This window comes from Osmerus eperlanus, chromosome 11 (genome assembly GCF_963692335.1).
Source record: "Osmerus eperlanus chromosome 11, fOsmEpe2.1, whole genome shotgun sequence".
In the NCBI taxonomy this organism is placed as follows: domain Eukaryota; kingdom Metazoa; phylum Chordata; class Actinopteri; order Osmeriformes; family Osmeridae; genus Osmerus; species Osmerus eperlanus.
Genome location: NC_085028.1, coordinates 6417632 through 6432860, shown reverse-complemented (window position 1 = coordinate 6432860; position 15229 = coordinate 6417632). Strand labels below are relative to the sequence as shown.

Sequence of the window (15229 nt, the reverse complement as noted above, 5' to 3'; positions counted from 1 at the left end):
GGTCTGAGGACAGATGTCTGTAAAGTGGTTGATTGGTTGTCCTTTTTTTCCACTAGGGAGCAGCATGACCCAAACAGTAACATCTATAAACTCAGATAAATAAAATATTTCTCATTTTTGTCAGACTGTCTCTCTGGGCTGTGTCTCACTATTGTACAGTTATTATTGTAGTCTCGTCAGCTGTGAGTTCAAGTGTAGAATAACGTCCTTTCATTTGTGTTCAAAAAGGATGAGGACTGAAGGAACACATTTTATAAAATGAAAAAACGAATAATAATAATACAAATAATAAAAAAATCAAATATGAGACATTCTATGTTCACAATTATCTGTCATTTTTATTCAAACTGGTATTTCCCTTATATATACTTTGAGGTGCATAGCCACGAGGAGGAGGAACATACAGAATACAGGTACAGAGGAAGGTTAGACTTTCATTGTAGATGTGGTCAGGCGAGCGTGTTGACAGTCCAGTCAGTGACCCCATTACAGAGAGGGTGGTGTGTATTCAGACCAGACCTCCATGTCTGACCACCTGTCTGTCTGACCACATGTCTGTCTGACCACCTGTCTGTCTGACCACCTGTCTGACTGACCACTGTTTGTGTATGGAGAGACGATCACAAACTGCACACCTACAAAATGTGTGTGTGTGTGTGTGTGTGTGGAGCTAAAGAGCAGTGAAGCCTCAGCCAGCGTTCTCTGATCATGTGGCCAGTAAACGATATTAGGGGATATGATCACATTTTGTCACCTGAACATCAATTGTAAGAAGAGATAAATATAGACCACATGGGGCCTTGGGCTTTCTCAGCCTGGTTAAAATGCAGTTGGGCAAAAGAGATTTCTGCAGGAGAGGTGGAGGTTGAGACACCTCCACCTCACTGATTCAGGGTCAGACGTAAAGTCATGGTTCCGGTTGAGAACCGGAGGCAGATTGATCAGGTGACCTGACACCAGACCAGCCTTGTTGGTCTGCTCTGCTGTGGAATGTGGGAAGTGAGGAGCTGACCAGTAGACTCCTGGCTTGGCAGTGGAGTGGTTGCTCCGGCAGTAAGGGTAGTTCCTATCAAATCTACCTTCAATCCAAATATAAAGGAGGAACCTGGAGTGTAATCCCATCCTGCAGCTGCCAGATTTCAGTTTGTACTGGTAGGGTTGAGCCCATCCTAACTTCTAACAAAATATAGTTTGAATATTTTTATAGTATCATATTTTTTGTGAAGTATTTTCTTTTCTTTTATGACAAATAAAAATGCTTGTCTTTGAAGATGCCCCGTTAGCTTCAGCATGGTGGTTCCCACCAGCCGAGCAACAGTGGTGTCCAACAGTGTCCCTGGTAAGTGTAAGGTCAGACTGTCTGAGTGTATCGAGTACCGGAAGCTGCCACCAGAGGGCAGTGTTGAGCTGCATGCAGTATTATAAAACATGCAGCATATGATGCGCCACTGCGTCTGGCCTCTCACAGGCCTAGCTCGTCTCTGCTGCAGCCATCAGGCATGACCAGCAGAGCTCAGAGCTTGTGGATTTGCTCGTAATATAAGGGGCTGGAGCAGGCATTACTACTAGAAAGAAGAGCAGTGATTGGAGCAGAGATAGACGGGGGGGGGGCGGAACATATCTTAATATCCCACCTCAGCTAAAGTTTGTAGTGAAAAGCACACAATTTGTCCTATAAGACACACACAAGGATTAAACAGCTAAATAACTAAAACTGGGACATACATGAATGGTTTGGTGGTGAATGAATGATCCCTGACCACAGCAGTTTGTTCCAACAGTGACACTGACAGGAACGAGGCAGCAGTATTGCTTTTCCTTAAAGGACTTTGAATGTCCCTCCTTCACTCAGAGAAACACTTTTCTAGCAAAACAAGGAGGCAATATACTATTTGTGTGTGTGTGAGAGAGAGACATAGAGACAGAGAGAGGACAGTGTATATGTAAGAGAGAGAGAGAGAGAGAGAGAGAGAGAGAGAGAGAGAGAGAGAGAGAGAGAGAGAGAGAGAGAGAGAGAGAGAGAGAGAGAGAGAGAGAGAGAGAGAGAGAGAGAGAGAGAGAGAGAGAGAGAGAGAGAGAGAGAGAGAGAGAGAGAGAAGATAAGCATGTGTGTGTGTGAGACTGAGAGAGGGGAGCACGTGTGTGTTTATGTGCTGCTTCTGGTAATACAATCAAGCCTAAAATTGCCTCCTTGCGTGTTTAACATTCACAGGGTTTGTTTAGGGTAAAACCAAGGCAAGAAGATGAACTATGACCTTTCGGCAGGTCGTGCATAGGTCAGGCAGAGCGCCACCATACCACACATCCGCACAACGTAAAGCAAACTATACCACAATTCTGTCACCCCAGACATTTGAGTGTTGGTATGGCAACGCCCAGGCTAAAAGCTTATCCTGGCCACACCACGGCCAGAGCTCCTGATCACAGGTTAAGTCAAGTGCTAGTCAAGAACTTCTGCAAGGTGTACAGTTACCCCAGGGGGAGAGGAAGGGAGGGAGGGAGGGAGGGAGAAGGGGGGGAGGGGGGGAGGGAGAAGGGGGGGAGGGGGGGAGGGAGAAGGGAAGGAACCAGAGTTGACACACCAGGGTAAAACCCAAGCACAGATCTCCTAGTCTGTATACTAAGAGGTCACATCAGGATACAGTTTTTCTGTTTTAGCTTCAACACATCATTCACCTAAACAAGGTGCAGAATAACTGTTGGCTGCTTGTAACTAGCGGTGATGATGGTGCAAAGCCCAAAAAGTCAACTGGATTGCCCAGACAGGAAGCTGTTTTGCCCAGACAGGAAACTGGCATTCTATGCCTCCCTTCAGGATCACCGTGGCCCCTCCCCTAACCTCACCAGGACAACAAAACTTCCTGTATTCTCCTCTGGCTCCTCCCCTCCCCTAAAGAACATTCTAGATCGGTGATGATCGGAGAGATTAAGAGTAAAGTACCTGAATAAGGAGCCCATCACATCCCTAACTACCAACAAAAAGCTAGAGCACAAACAAGGACATCAATGCGATGTGGTAACATAATGATACAATGTTGACCCAGACAATTGTTACCCCCAAATAGTCCACAAACCACAAAACAACATCACCTATGAAATACTTTTGACATTTGTAGCTTTCTGTGACATGGACAAAAGGTATGGCTCTCATTCGACAGCAGGTCAAAGAGTTTCAGGTTCAAGTCCCCCTGTCCCCCCCTCGCATGTCACTTTGGATCAAAGCTTATGCTAAATCATTACATTATTCCTTACTGTCTACAGTCTGGTGAAATTAAGCTCAAATAAATGTCACCACAATCAAAATGTTAAAGCTTGCCTAATGGACGTTCAACAATACTGACAGTATACTGCAGCTACGATAATACTCAGGTTACTCCAACTACACTGTGTAGTGTATGTATAAATAGGGGTATGTATAAATTCCATGGCGTCTTCGATTCTAAACCAACAGACCACGACAGAGCCGAAAGTAGAACCAGCAGCATCTCTGTCTTCACCTTGTGCTGCTGGTCACACGACAGGGTTCACTTTTACAGGATTATTTACAGAGTTTCTTTCTATAAACCCACCTAGGTTCACTTCAAGGGAAGGTGACTTGGTTGAGATGCACGTGAGTCACTTTGTAAACAACAGACAGAACCCCCAGCAGGAACAGGATATTCGTGTGATTCCTGACCCGGCTGGTGGGTCGGGTGGGGGGGGGCATTCTGCTCCCACAGGTCAGCTTAAGTTCAAACGTCATCGGCCCCCATCTATGACACTTCTCTCAGGTAAACCCGATATCATAGCTGCTATGTGCTACACATAAAAAACAGAACACATGCTAAAAAAAATCATTTGTTAGTTATTATTAAAGCAGCAAATAAAAGTAATTCTTCTCTATATGGAGGTTTGTTTCCAGGGATTGTCTTTTGAAGGGGTGAGTACTCGAGAATTTGGAAGGGGTGTTTTATAGCAGTGTCATTCCTCCCTAACACAAAGGGAGCTAAAAGCAAAACCAGGCACCTGTGTTTCATCTAAAGCAAAATAATAAAAAGAATCAATAAATCAGTCAGATCAGAAAAGTGCTTGGCCAGATCCAACACATGATCCAATGACCTCTCCTCTCTCTGCCCAGTCGTAGCAACTGACTGGAACCCTGAATCTGGACCTAAACTCCCAGGCTGTGACCCCTGACCCTGATGGAACCCTTCCACTTCCTCTAACAGTCTTTAGAGCTTCCTCAGAACCTGGACCAGAACCACAAACAGACCCCAGGACCCAGGACTCAGGTCCAGGTCCAAGTCCAGATCTAGAACTAAAACCAGTACCTGGACCAGGACCATGAGTCAATAGTGTGTTTTGGCTTCAGGCAGCCATGGGGCAGTGTTGTACTGAACATGGGTTCTGTGTGGTCAGAGCAGTGACTGTGTCTGGTTGGAATTGTCCTATATCTTGTATACATATCTTGTGCTAGCTAACTACTGTATACAGTATGGCAGTCAGTAGTCTATGGCAGTTTGTGGGTGATACTGTCTGGTGGGTCAGTGCAGAAGTGAAGAGAACATCAGAGTATTCTAGAAGGTTCCACAGTTCTCAAGAGAAGTGCTGGCTCACTATGGTCCAGGTTACAGCCTGATTCTATGACATATCACGTAAATGTTTTACATTCTGATTTTCAGATTGCAGAATCGTAAGGGGTCATTGGTCTGTGTTGGATCCAGCAGGAACACCTTTTGTCTACCTCAAAATCCCAAGCAAAATCTAAAATATATATTTTACATGACATTGTTTTTCACCTACAGTAGGCTTATATAATATATTATATATATATTTCGTTCTCTAGCTCTGTCATATTTGCAAGTGTACATATACACGTGTGCAAGGTCATCCATCCAGCACGTCCACACATGGCTACAAACACACGGACGTCTTCATGCCTTTGGTGTTGCTTTGTCGTCTCCTTTGGCTCCTGATAATCCGTTTTCTGTGTTGTCATTTCCTGAAGAGCTCACAAGGCACTCTTTACTGAAGAGAGAGAGAGAGAGTGAGTGGGCGAGAGAGAAATAGAGAAGGAGAGGGAGAGCACAAACGAAAGAGAGATATTCTGTCACATACTGAAGACATTTCCAAAGAGTTTTGCCAGTTCTGATGCAATGCAGCTCCTTTCTATTTGAAAGCTTAGCAGTTTCTGTCGTCTCCGAGAGTGGTGTGGGAGAAATCGAGGATTTGCTCTGTGCTTTTTCGCCACCAGTAGTCAGGCCTAGCTTCTAGGAGTTCTGATATGATAAGAACCTGCTCTTTCCAGGACTGTCATGGATACACAATATTGATTACAGTAGGAACCCAAAGTATACAAATGAGTAATGAAAGAGATCAGCTAACCTACTGATTGCGATGAACATAAGCACATAAGATATCCTAAATTCCTCCCACAGCAGTCGCTACAACGCTTACTTCTTATCCTGGTCCTTGAGCACGAAGTTCTGAACCAGGGCTTTGACCACCATGACAACTATAATCAAGCCGATGACTCCACCCACCACAGACACAATGATGGTGGTTAAGGTGGTGTCCACCTCTTTCACTGCAGAGAAAAACAGAGAGACGGAGAGTGTGTGTGTGTGGGGGGGGGAGAGAGGAGTAAAGATATATGGACAGAAATTAGGACGGCATGGCAGGTTTGTCTGCAAAAATGCCCGAGGGCACATTTAAGAATGTGGGAAAGTGTGTGCACAGTGTGGGAGCATTTGTAACAGTATATATTAGCGTGGTCTGTCTTACGCTCCCCGACCACGTAGAGCCTGTAGATGGCGCTGTGGTTGCGGTTCTTCTCCTTGGGGTTGCGTGCGAAGCAGACGTATTCGCCCTCGTCCTCGAAGGTCACGTTCCACAGCAGGATGGAGATGTTGTTGATCTTGCTGGAACCCACAAAGTCCACCCTCTCGTGGTACACGTACACCCTGGGCTCCATCCCCTCCGATGGGATCATGCCCTCACACAGCTGGGGAGAGAGGGGTGGAGGGGGAGAGAGAAAGAGGGAGGGGAGGGGAGGAGAGAGGGGTGTTGGAGGGGGTAGAGGGGGATGGATAGAAGGTAAAAGAGTAATGGAGGGGAGGTGTGAGAAGTATGGAAGAGTGGGAGAGAGGGATGGTGGAGGGGGAGAGAATGAGGGTGGGGAGGGGAGAGAAGGATAGTGGGGAGGGGAGAGAGGGATGAAGGGGAGGGGAGAGGATGAGAAGGCAGCGCAGCGGGAACAGAAAGAAAGATAGATGACAAAGGAAGGCAGTGAGAGGAGAGGGAAGAGAGGGAGGAGAGAAGGAAAGGACAAATGATTAAAAGTTTCACTTCATCACATCTGTACTAAGTCTGAATAAACAACCTAGCACTACACGTTTCATGCAACGGTAACATTGACTCCCACAGTTGGGTAGGGGACAATGTTGGACAGTGTTGAGGTCAGGCTTGGACAGTGAGATGGTGGTCAGGGTTGGCCAGTGATGGCGTCAGGCTTGGAGTCAGGATTTAACAGTGTCAAGGGTCAGGGTTAGATCAGTGTGTCGGGGTCAGGGGTCATGGAGTCATCATGTTGCGTGTGGCGGACCCTGTTCATGGTGCCATTGTCGTTGTAGTGCCAGTTGAAGTAGAGGTTCTTGATGCCAATGCAGCTGGCGTAGGTGCAGGGCAGTAGGACTGTGCTGCCGTTCATCGCCTCCACGAAGGACACCTTCCCTGTGGACACCTCCAGACCCTGGGCACACCACACACCTGGTACAGACACAAGACACAAGGACTGACCCTGGGCACACCACACACCTGGTACAGACACAAGACACAAGGACTGACCCTGGGCACACCACACACCTGGTACAGACACAAGACACAAGGACTGACCCTGGGCACACCACACACCTGGTACAGACACAAGACACAAGGACTGACCCTGGGCACACCACACACCTGGTACAGACACAAGACACAACAACTGAACCTAGTATAGATACAAGACACAAGGACTGACCCTGGTATAGACACAAGACACAACAACTGAACCTAGTATAGATACAAGACACAAGGACTGACCCTGGTATAGACACAAGACACAACAACTGACCCTAGTATAGATACAAGACACAAGGACTGACCCTGGTATAGACACAAGACACAACAACTGACCCTAGTATAGATACAAGACACAAGGACTGACCCTGGTATAGATACAAGACACAAGGACTGACCCTGGTATAGATACAAGACACAAGGACTGACCCTGGTATAGATACAAGACACAAGGACTGACCCTGGTATAGACACACAGACACAAGGACTGACCCTGGTATAGACACACAGACACAAGGACTGACCCTGGTATAGACACACAGACACAAGGACTGACCCTGTATAGACACACAGACACAAGACACAAGGACTGACCCTGGTATAGATACAAGACACAAGGACTGACCCTGGTATAGACACACAGACACAAGGACTGACCCTGGTATAGATACAAGACACAAGGACTGACCCTGGTATAGACACAAGACACAACAACTGACCCTAGTATAGATACAAGACACAAGGACTGACCCTGGTATAGATACAAGACACAAGGACTGACCCTGGTATAGACACACAGACACAAGGACTGACCCTGGTATAGACACACAGACACAAGGACTGACCCTGTATAGACACACAGACACAAGACACAAGGACTGACCCTTAGAATGACAAACACAATTCCCACTGATTCTGATACAGAGGCCCTGACAAAACAATTCCCTTCTGACAAAATACAGAGGGGAAATGATTTCCAACTTGACAGAAAATGACCATGACAGGTAACTTAACTTGTGTCAGTTATCTTCCTCAAGCCTCTTTGCAAACCACACCACAGACATGCGAGGCTCTGACACAGCAGGCAGGGAGAGATGTGTGTCCTTCATGAAAGCAGGGTGTGACCCCTGATGAAGGAGAGCGGCCCCCAGGCTCAAGAGCAGAGACACGCAGGGTAATCTATGGCGTCTCTTGCTGTGGCTGTCAACCCCCGCAAGGACACACTTTAACTGGATTGGTTTAAAGGAGACACACACACGTGCACTCTGAAACGGACACACATTGACACTGAGAGGCGCACACACTGACGCACACGCACATTGAGGGGGAGGAGACTGAGGGCAGACTGCTATCTCTGCTTCCTGCAGTTTGGCGGCCATGTTTGGAGTGACACAGCAGGCAATGGTATTCTCACCATGTGTCCTACACACACACACACATCATGTGTCCTGCACACAGCACAGCTCCACGCTATTAATAACCCACTCATCCCAGCTCAACATTACATTCCTCTGACCAGACTCGCTGTGTCGAGGTGTCTCCCTCAATTAGACTTGCCTTCCGTCGTCTAAGCATTTCCAACCTAACTGTTGCCCATGACAATGTATTCATTTAGCAGACGCCCCACCCGAGACCTCTTGATCTGCGGTCACATGCTCTTCCACCTGCATTTGGTGGAATGCAGGTGGAAGAGCTGTGCCCACCTCTATTACAATGTAAAGCAATGCTGACTGTTATCTGGAGGACGACCAGATGGATAGGGAGGAAAAGAAAGAAATGAGAGCAAATAGAGGAGAAGAAAACCCGCAGGAGGAGCGGAAAGAGAGGACGAAGAGAAAGATGGGAGGAAAAGAAAAGGAGGAGAGGAAATAGAGGAGAAAAGGAACAAGAGGAGAGGAGGTAGAGGGGGTGGAGGTGAGGAGCGGAGAGAAGAGAGGAGGAAAGAGAGGGGAGTAGGAAGAAGTAAAGATGTGGTAAACACAGGAGCTGAGAGGAATGAGAGGCAAAGAAGAAAGGATGAATTATTAAATGAGTTTATGGTGCGGAGGGGAAAGGCCCAGGAATGGGCAGAGGAGAGAGTGTGGAAGAAATGAAAATGTGAGGGATGGGAGAGAAGAGAGGGAGGCAGGGAGGGGGTTTAGAAGGGCAGGAAGAGAGAGAATGAGGCATGGGGGCACAGAAGAGGACTGTGAGATTGAGAGAGGTGGTAGAGGAGAGGTGGAGAGAGAGAAGGGGAGGTTGGAGTGCAGAAGGAGTGATAGCTGGAGAGGGTAGAAGAGAGGATGGAGGGATAGAGGGACGTGGTGGAAGAGAGGTAAAGAGAGGATGGAGGGATAGAGGGAAGTGGTGGAAGAGAGGTAAAGAGAGGATGGAGGGATAGAGGGAAGTGGTGGAAGAGAGGTAAAGAGATATGGAGGAAATTGGCAACAGCCAATAAGACCATCATAGGACAATTGTCTAATCAATTCTAATCTAATCACTCTAGGTGTTCACAACCATAGCCGATTAGGAACATATAACACAGGTGTGTGTGTGTGTCAGTGTGTGTGTGTGTATGTATGAAGACAGATGTTGAGGTTAGGGTAATCTCAGATTGGCATGGCATATCACAGCTGTGGTGTATTCAACAGGACCACTGAGGGAATAATGGGTATGGCTACAATTTTTCGTTGCCACGTTAGCTTTTGTTGCCAGGGTAGCTTTGGGTTGCCAGGGTAGCTTTGGGTTGCCAGGTTAGCTTTGGGTTGCCAGTGTAGACATGGCAAATATCAAAACTGCCATGACTGCCATGACTGTCACCTGACAGTCATGATTACATGCAGTAAATGTCTCGACCAAAACCTTGAATCTGACAACTCTCTCTCTCACACACACACACGCACACAACACAAATGCACACAAATGTACAGTTTACACACTCATACACTGCAACACACATACACACAATCCCCACAGACACACACAAACACAAGTACAAACTCAAACATATTTACACACATACATACTCTGCACACACACCTGCACTTCATGCCACAGAGTGGGGAACAGCTGTGATAGATTAGATGAGATTGGACTGGATTCTTAATCTGGTTCCGAATGTGCATGGGATGAACCAGGCCTTCAGTATGTAGATGAGCTAAGAGTGTGTGCCTGTGTGTGTGTGTGCGCGTGTGTGTGTACCTGTGTGTGTGTGCGTGTGTGTGTGTGTGTGTGTGCCTGTGTGTGTGTGCGTGTGTGTGTGTGTGCCTGTGTGTGTGTGCGTGTGTGTGTATGAAGACAGATGTTGAGGTCAGGGTAATCTCAGATTAGCATGGCATATCACAGCTGTGGTGTATTCAACAGGACCACTGAGGGAATTATGGGTATGGCTACAATTGAACAGGTTTGATTTGGGTTGCCAGGTTAGCTTTGGGGTTTTACGGTAATGTACAATATATTAATTTAGCATTCAGACCCTTTCGTCCAAAGTGACATACGAGGAAGGGGGATTAGAACCCGAGAGAGACCTCTTCACCTTCTATATACCTATATAATCAGATTCTCTAGCTCGAAGATATACCCAACCTGCCAGTGTAGACATGGTGTTATGTAATTGATCAGTTAACCACTGATCAATTAACAATAATTAAATATTACAAATAAAGATTTCTATATTACTTTTATACTGGTTTGAATGTTCTGAATATAATAAATAATGTTTACCCTGCTATATTAACTATAATATTGAACATCAAGGCCATAGGAGCCCTATCTAAAGACTTAACAAAAGCTATCTAGCACCTTGAATTCAAAGCTTCTCCCTGTGCTTGCAAAGGCTATGTTGATATATATGTTACATATATGTAATAAATACTTTGATTTTGTCTTGAACTTGTACATATGTGCTGACAGCTGCTTTGAGCTGGAGGAAATAAAGGGATTTTGTTTTATACAGTACGGTACATTTTTTGATTCACTACACTGCCTCTATCTATCCATTCATCCGTCTGTGAGTCACACACAAACAGATCCTTTCACACACATACTGACACACACACACATACACATGTTCATACACACACAATCACTCTCTCTTTCTCTCACACACACACTCACACAAACTTTCAAAACTCGTCCATACTCTAGAGCCTTGTATGGTCCCATACATATTAACCCCTGCTCTGCCAGCAGTGAGGACAGACTTGGCCTAGTTGCACAGCCTCTATTTCACCTTGACAATAATAACACACAGAGATGACACACCCCAGGGGAATACTGTCAGGCTGGGTGTCCATGGCAACACAGACAAGCATGGTGGGGGGCTGGAAGGTCCATAGTAATTGGATGAGTATAGCTTTTTGGCGTGATGGCGCAAATCACTTTTTAAGGTAGTGTAAACAGCATTCTGATACAGCCAAATGATTCCACAAAAAGTTCCCTACACAGACAATGATTTGGCTTTGTTTACCATTGATGTCACGTTGTATGGGTTTCTGAGTGTCCTAATGCTTCTTCAGAGTACCCCCTAGCCCCCCCCCCCAGGGTTAACGACAGGGTCAAGGCTGTTCTGTAGAGGTTCATGATGCGTCAAGGGTGCCAGGAATGTTCAATTCCATTTAAACTGTGGTATTGATTTCCTGTTAAGGAGATGACACACACACACACAAGCACACACACACAGGAACACACACACACACACAAACACACACACACACACACAGTCCCAATATAGAAAGTCCACTTCTCCCCTCCCTGTTCGGTGACTTGTAAACAGACATGCTACCCTTTCAACCAACAACAACACCAAGCTGGGAATGGACAGACAGACAGACTGACAGACTGACAGAGAGAGAGAGAGAGAGGGGGACAGAAGGAGGGATAGAGAAAAAGATAGAGACAGAGGAAAATAGATTTAAAAAAGGATACAAGGAAGGAAGAGAGGCAAGGAGAGAGAGAGAGAGAGTAAGAGAGAGGGAAAAAGACAGAGAACGAGTTGAGTGAATATAGATGAGAGACTCACCCAGCATTAGAGAGATGACCAGCGTGGCGTGAATGACATCTCCAGTCTGTAAACACCTGGGCAGGGGTGCCCGCTCTCTCCCTGTCCTCCTCATGTCCACTTCTGTCTGTCCGTCCGCTACAGCTACCCTCAATCTGTGTGTGTGTGTGTGTGAGCGTGTTTGTCGGTTGTGGAGTGTGTGGGATAGATGATGAGGTAGAGCAAACTGATGAAGGAAAGGCTTCTTCTCTAAGTCCCTCCCTCCAACGCTCCCCTGCTTTGCGCTGAGACCCGTGGATGTAGAGCACAAGAGAGTGAAAAATATATTTTTAAAGAGAAGTGGTGGAGTTCTGGCCGGTGAGGAACATTCCCAGACAGACAGAAAAAAAAAAAAAATGGAAGGATGAATGTCGCAGATTTTTCAGTCTCTCTCTCTCTCTCTCTCTCTCTCTCTCTCTCTCTCTCTCTCTCTCTTCTCTCTCTCTCTCTCTCTCCTCTCTGCTCTTCAATCACTCTCTCCCAAACAGGGACGCAGCAGTGATTATCAAGTCGGCGGAGGTCCCAGCCCGAGCGGCAGGTAGCGAAGCAGAGATCTGTCTCGCCTGCAGATCAGGAGAACCAGACTTGAGGCAGCCGGGGAGGTGAGCTCTCAGTCCAGCCCCAGAGACAGAGACGTGCGCTGGGACAAACAGCCTGGAGCAGAGCCAGCCAGCCAGCCGGGCCAGGGTTTTTTAGGCAGGCAAAGCGAAGAGCGCAGCACAGAATGCAGGCAGCAGACAGGCGGGAGGCAGGGAGGCAGGCAGGCAGGCAGGGAGAATGGTGATGTGTGTGTGCGTGCGTGAGTGTGTCGCTCCTGCCGGCGCAAAAAGGAGAGAACGAGGAGAGCTACTGCAGGAGAGAGAGAGAGAGAGAGAGAGAGAGAGAGAGAGAGAGAGAGAGAGAGAGAGAGAGAGAGAGAGAGAGAGAGAGAGAGAGAGAGAGAGAGAGAGAGGGAGCGATAGAAGGAGACGGAGAGTGAGATATAGAGAAGAAAGAGTGAGAGAGAGGGGGGAGAGAGAGAGCAAGGGAGACGGGGGGAGAGAGAGTGTGAGCGGGGAAGGGAAGGCAGAAGGAGGGGGGCACCTGGGGGCTAAAAAAGCTATAAAACATGTATGCAGACACACGCACACACAGAAACAAACACACACACACACACACACTGACTCCGCTGACTAAGCTGTGTGGTGTGTGTGTGTGTGGGGGGGGGGAGAGGGGGGGTTGTCACTGGTTTCACAAGGAAGTGGACAGAGCTATAGGCTGGGCGTACTGGTATTACAGGTTACAGAGCATTCTCACTTCCTTTTCCGTTCCTTCATCCCTTGTTCCTGCTACCTCTCCCTTCCTCTGCAGTCTCTCCACCTGACTGTGCAACTAAATCTTCCTTTAGCTAAATGTAGCATTCCTTATGGCTTCTCCCCAAACACTGCCCCCCAACCCCAAACTACACACACTTTAGTACTACTGTCTTCTATATTTGATCTCCCAATCTCTTTTCTATCCTTATTTCTCTCTCTCACCCATGTTCTCCTCCCCCCTTCTCTCAGTTCTCCCCCCCAGCCAAGCAGGCCCAGGGAAGGAGCAGGGTGGATAGACCAGGAGACGAAGAAGGGAAGGGAGAGGAGATAAAGTGAGAGGAGAGGAGATGAAGGGAGAGGAGAGGAGGGGAGACGATAGGAGAGTAAAGGAGAGGAGGGGAGAAGCTAGGAGAGGAAAGGAGGGGTGAGGAGGGGAGAGGAGAGGAGGGGTGAGGAGGGGAGAGGAGAGGAGGGGTGAGGAGGGGAGAGGAGGGGTGAGGAGGGGAGAGGAGGGGTGAGGAGGGGAGAGGAGTGTAGAGGAGGGGAGCCGAGAGCAGAGGAAAAGAGGGGTGAGGTGGGGAGAGGAAAGGAGGGGAGAGGAGAGGAAAGGAGTCGGAGGAGGGGAGAGGAGAGGAAAGGAGGGGAGAGGAAAGGAGGGGAGAGGAAAGGAGGTGTGAGGAGGGGAGAGGAGAGGAAAGGAAGGGAGAGGAGAGGAAAGGAGGGGTGAGGAGGGAAGAGGAGCCTGTCAGATCCCCCTCACTATCAGATAGCTCAGATATTTGACCCTCGGGCATGGATAGTATCATGCAGTTATTGATAGGCTTGGGCATGGAGTGTGTGTGGGGGGGTACACACAGTGTAATTATAGCTTGACCAAAAGGCTCAGCACCTTATTTTGCAACATATCGTGTTTTAACCCACAACTGATCCGGCCTAATAAACTATTAAAAAAGCATGGATAGAAAAAAGCAAATGGCGGAGAATAAAATGTTATACACAAAAGTAAATTCTACATTGTACAATTTCTTCACCCTCTGAGCCCCCTTACCCCCCCCCCTCTCCCCTCCTAGTCCACCCAGCCCCCTCTAGAGAGAGGGTCCAATGACTCATGCCGTTGGCGGTGTGTTTGATGCCCGGGGGTGAGCTATGAGGGAGTGGGGTGAGGAAGGAGAGAGAGGGGTGAGGAAGAGACTCACAAAGGGTGAGGAGTTGAGAGCAGCAGGAGGTTGAAAGGCCATGTTGTCGGGTTGGTGGGGGTTGAGGGTTGAGGCAAAGGTCAAAAGTCACTCTACTGGAGCTGAGAGGACGTTTTCACAAGCTGGGGAGGTTGAGAGTCCTCCTAGAAGCACTATGCGTGGAAGAATGAATCTCAGTCTGGTCAATTGAAAATCAAGTGAGATGTCCCTTTAAACAATGTACTTTATCAGTATTAAATACAAGCCTAACTTACACATAGAAGGCAGAGAGGAGGACTGGGGCTGTATGGAATAACTAGTCTAACAGTATGAGGGACCCAAGCCAGGTGGCAGGTGGGGCAGCTTGATTTATCATCCCACCCCTCCCCACAGAGCCACTGTTAATGACACTCCCACGTGTACGCAGGCACGCAGGCACGCAGGCGCGCACACCCGTAAGCAAGCACGCACGCATGCGTGAATATGCATACTACGTACCCAAAGGCAGACACACACACACCTTGTTTCTTCTCCTGGCAATGTGACCTTGGGGGACATAATGCAGCATCACATGACAGAGAGAAGAGGAAGAGGGTTGGGGGAGAGGGAGAAAGGGAGGGGGGAGAGATGTGGGAGGAGGGGGGAGGGAGGAAGGGATGTGGGAGGAGGGGGGAGAGGAAGGAAACAATGGGGGAGGAGGGGGGAGAGGAAGGAAGGGATGGGGGAGGAGAGGGAAGAAGGGGGAAATGGCCGGGCGGGGCAGGGGCGGTGGCCAAGAAAGCAATTCCCTTAATAACCTGCAGTGTAAAGGAGAGGAGGAGAAGGAGTAGAGGAAGGAATACATGAAAGAGGAGGAGTACAGTACAGGAGAGAAAGTTTCCGAATGGGTTCACCACCCACCAGATTTGTTCTGCATTTCCCTT

At 47.9% G+C, this 15229-nt stretch overlaps 1 protein-coding gene across 1 annotated transcript; it reads right to left on the bottom strand.

The window, feature by feature from the left end:
* Window positions 1-311: 311 nt before the first annotated feature.
* Window positions 312-12686, bottom strand: scn4ba (sodium channel, voltage-gated, type IV, beta a). Its single transcript, XM_062472739.1, has 5 exons — window positions 11819-12686; window positions 6584-6747; window positions 5764-5983; window positions 5437-5566; window positions 312-5007 (listed from the first exon to the last, which is right to left on the bottom strand). The coding sequence occupies exons 1-5, from the start codon at window positions 11910-11912 to the stop codon at window positions 4914-4916; spliced, it is 702 nt and encodes a 233-aa protein (XP_062328723.1). The 5' UTR covers window positions 11913-12686; the 3' UTR covers window positions 312-4913.
* Between the last annotated feature and the right edge of the window lie 2543 nt (window positions 12687-15229).

What these genes read in the sequence shown, in the direction of transcription:
- scn4ba (XM_062472739.1), bottom strand. Translation starts at nt 11,912, where the DNA reads ATGAGGAGGACAGGGAGAGAGCGGGCACCCCTGCCCAGGTGTTTACAG. An exon ending in ACAATGGCACCATGAACAGG is followed by an intron (nt 5,984 to 6,583) that starts GTCCGCCACACG and finishes CTCTCTCCCCAG; the next exon opens with CTGTGTGAGGGCATGATCCC. An exon ending in GCTCTACGTGGTCGGGGAGC is followed by an intron (nt 5,567 to 5,763) that starts GTAAGACAGACC and finishes TTTTCTCTGCAG; the next exon opens with TGAAAGAGGTGGACACCACC.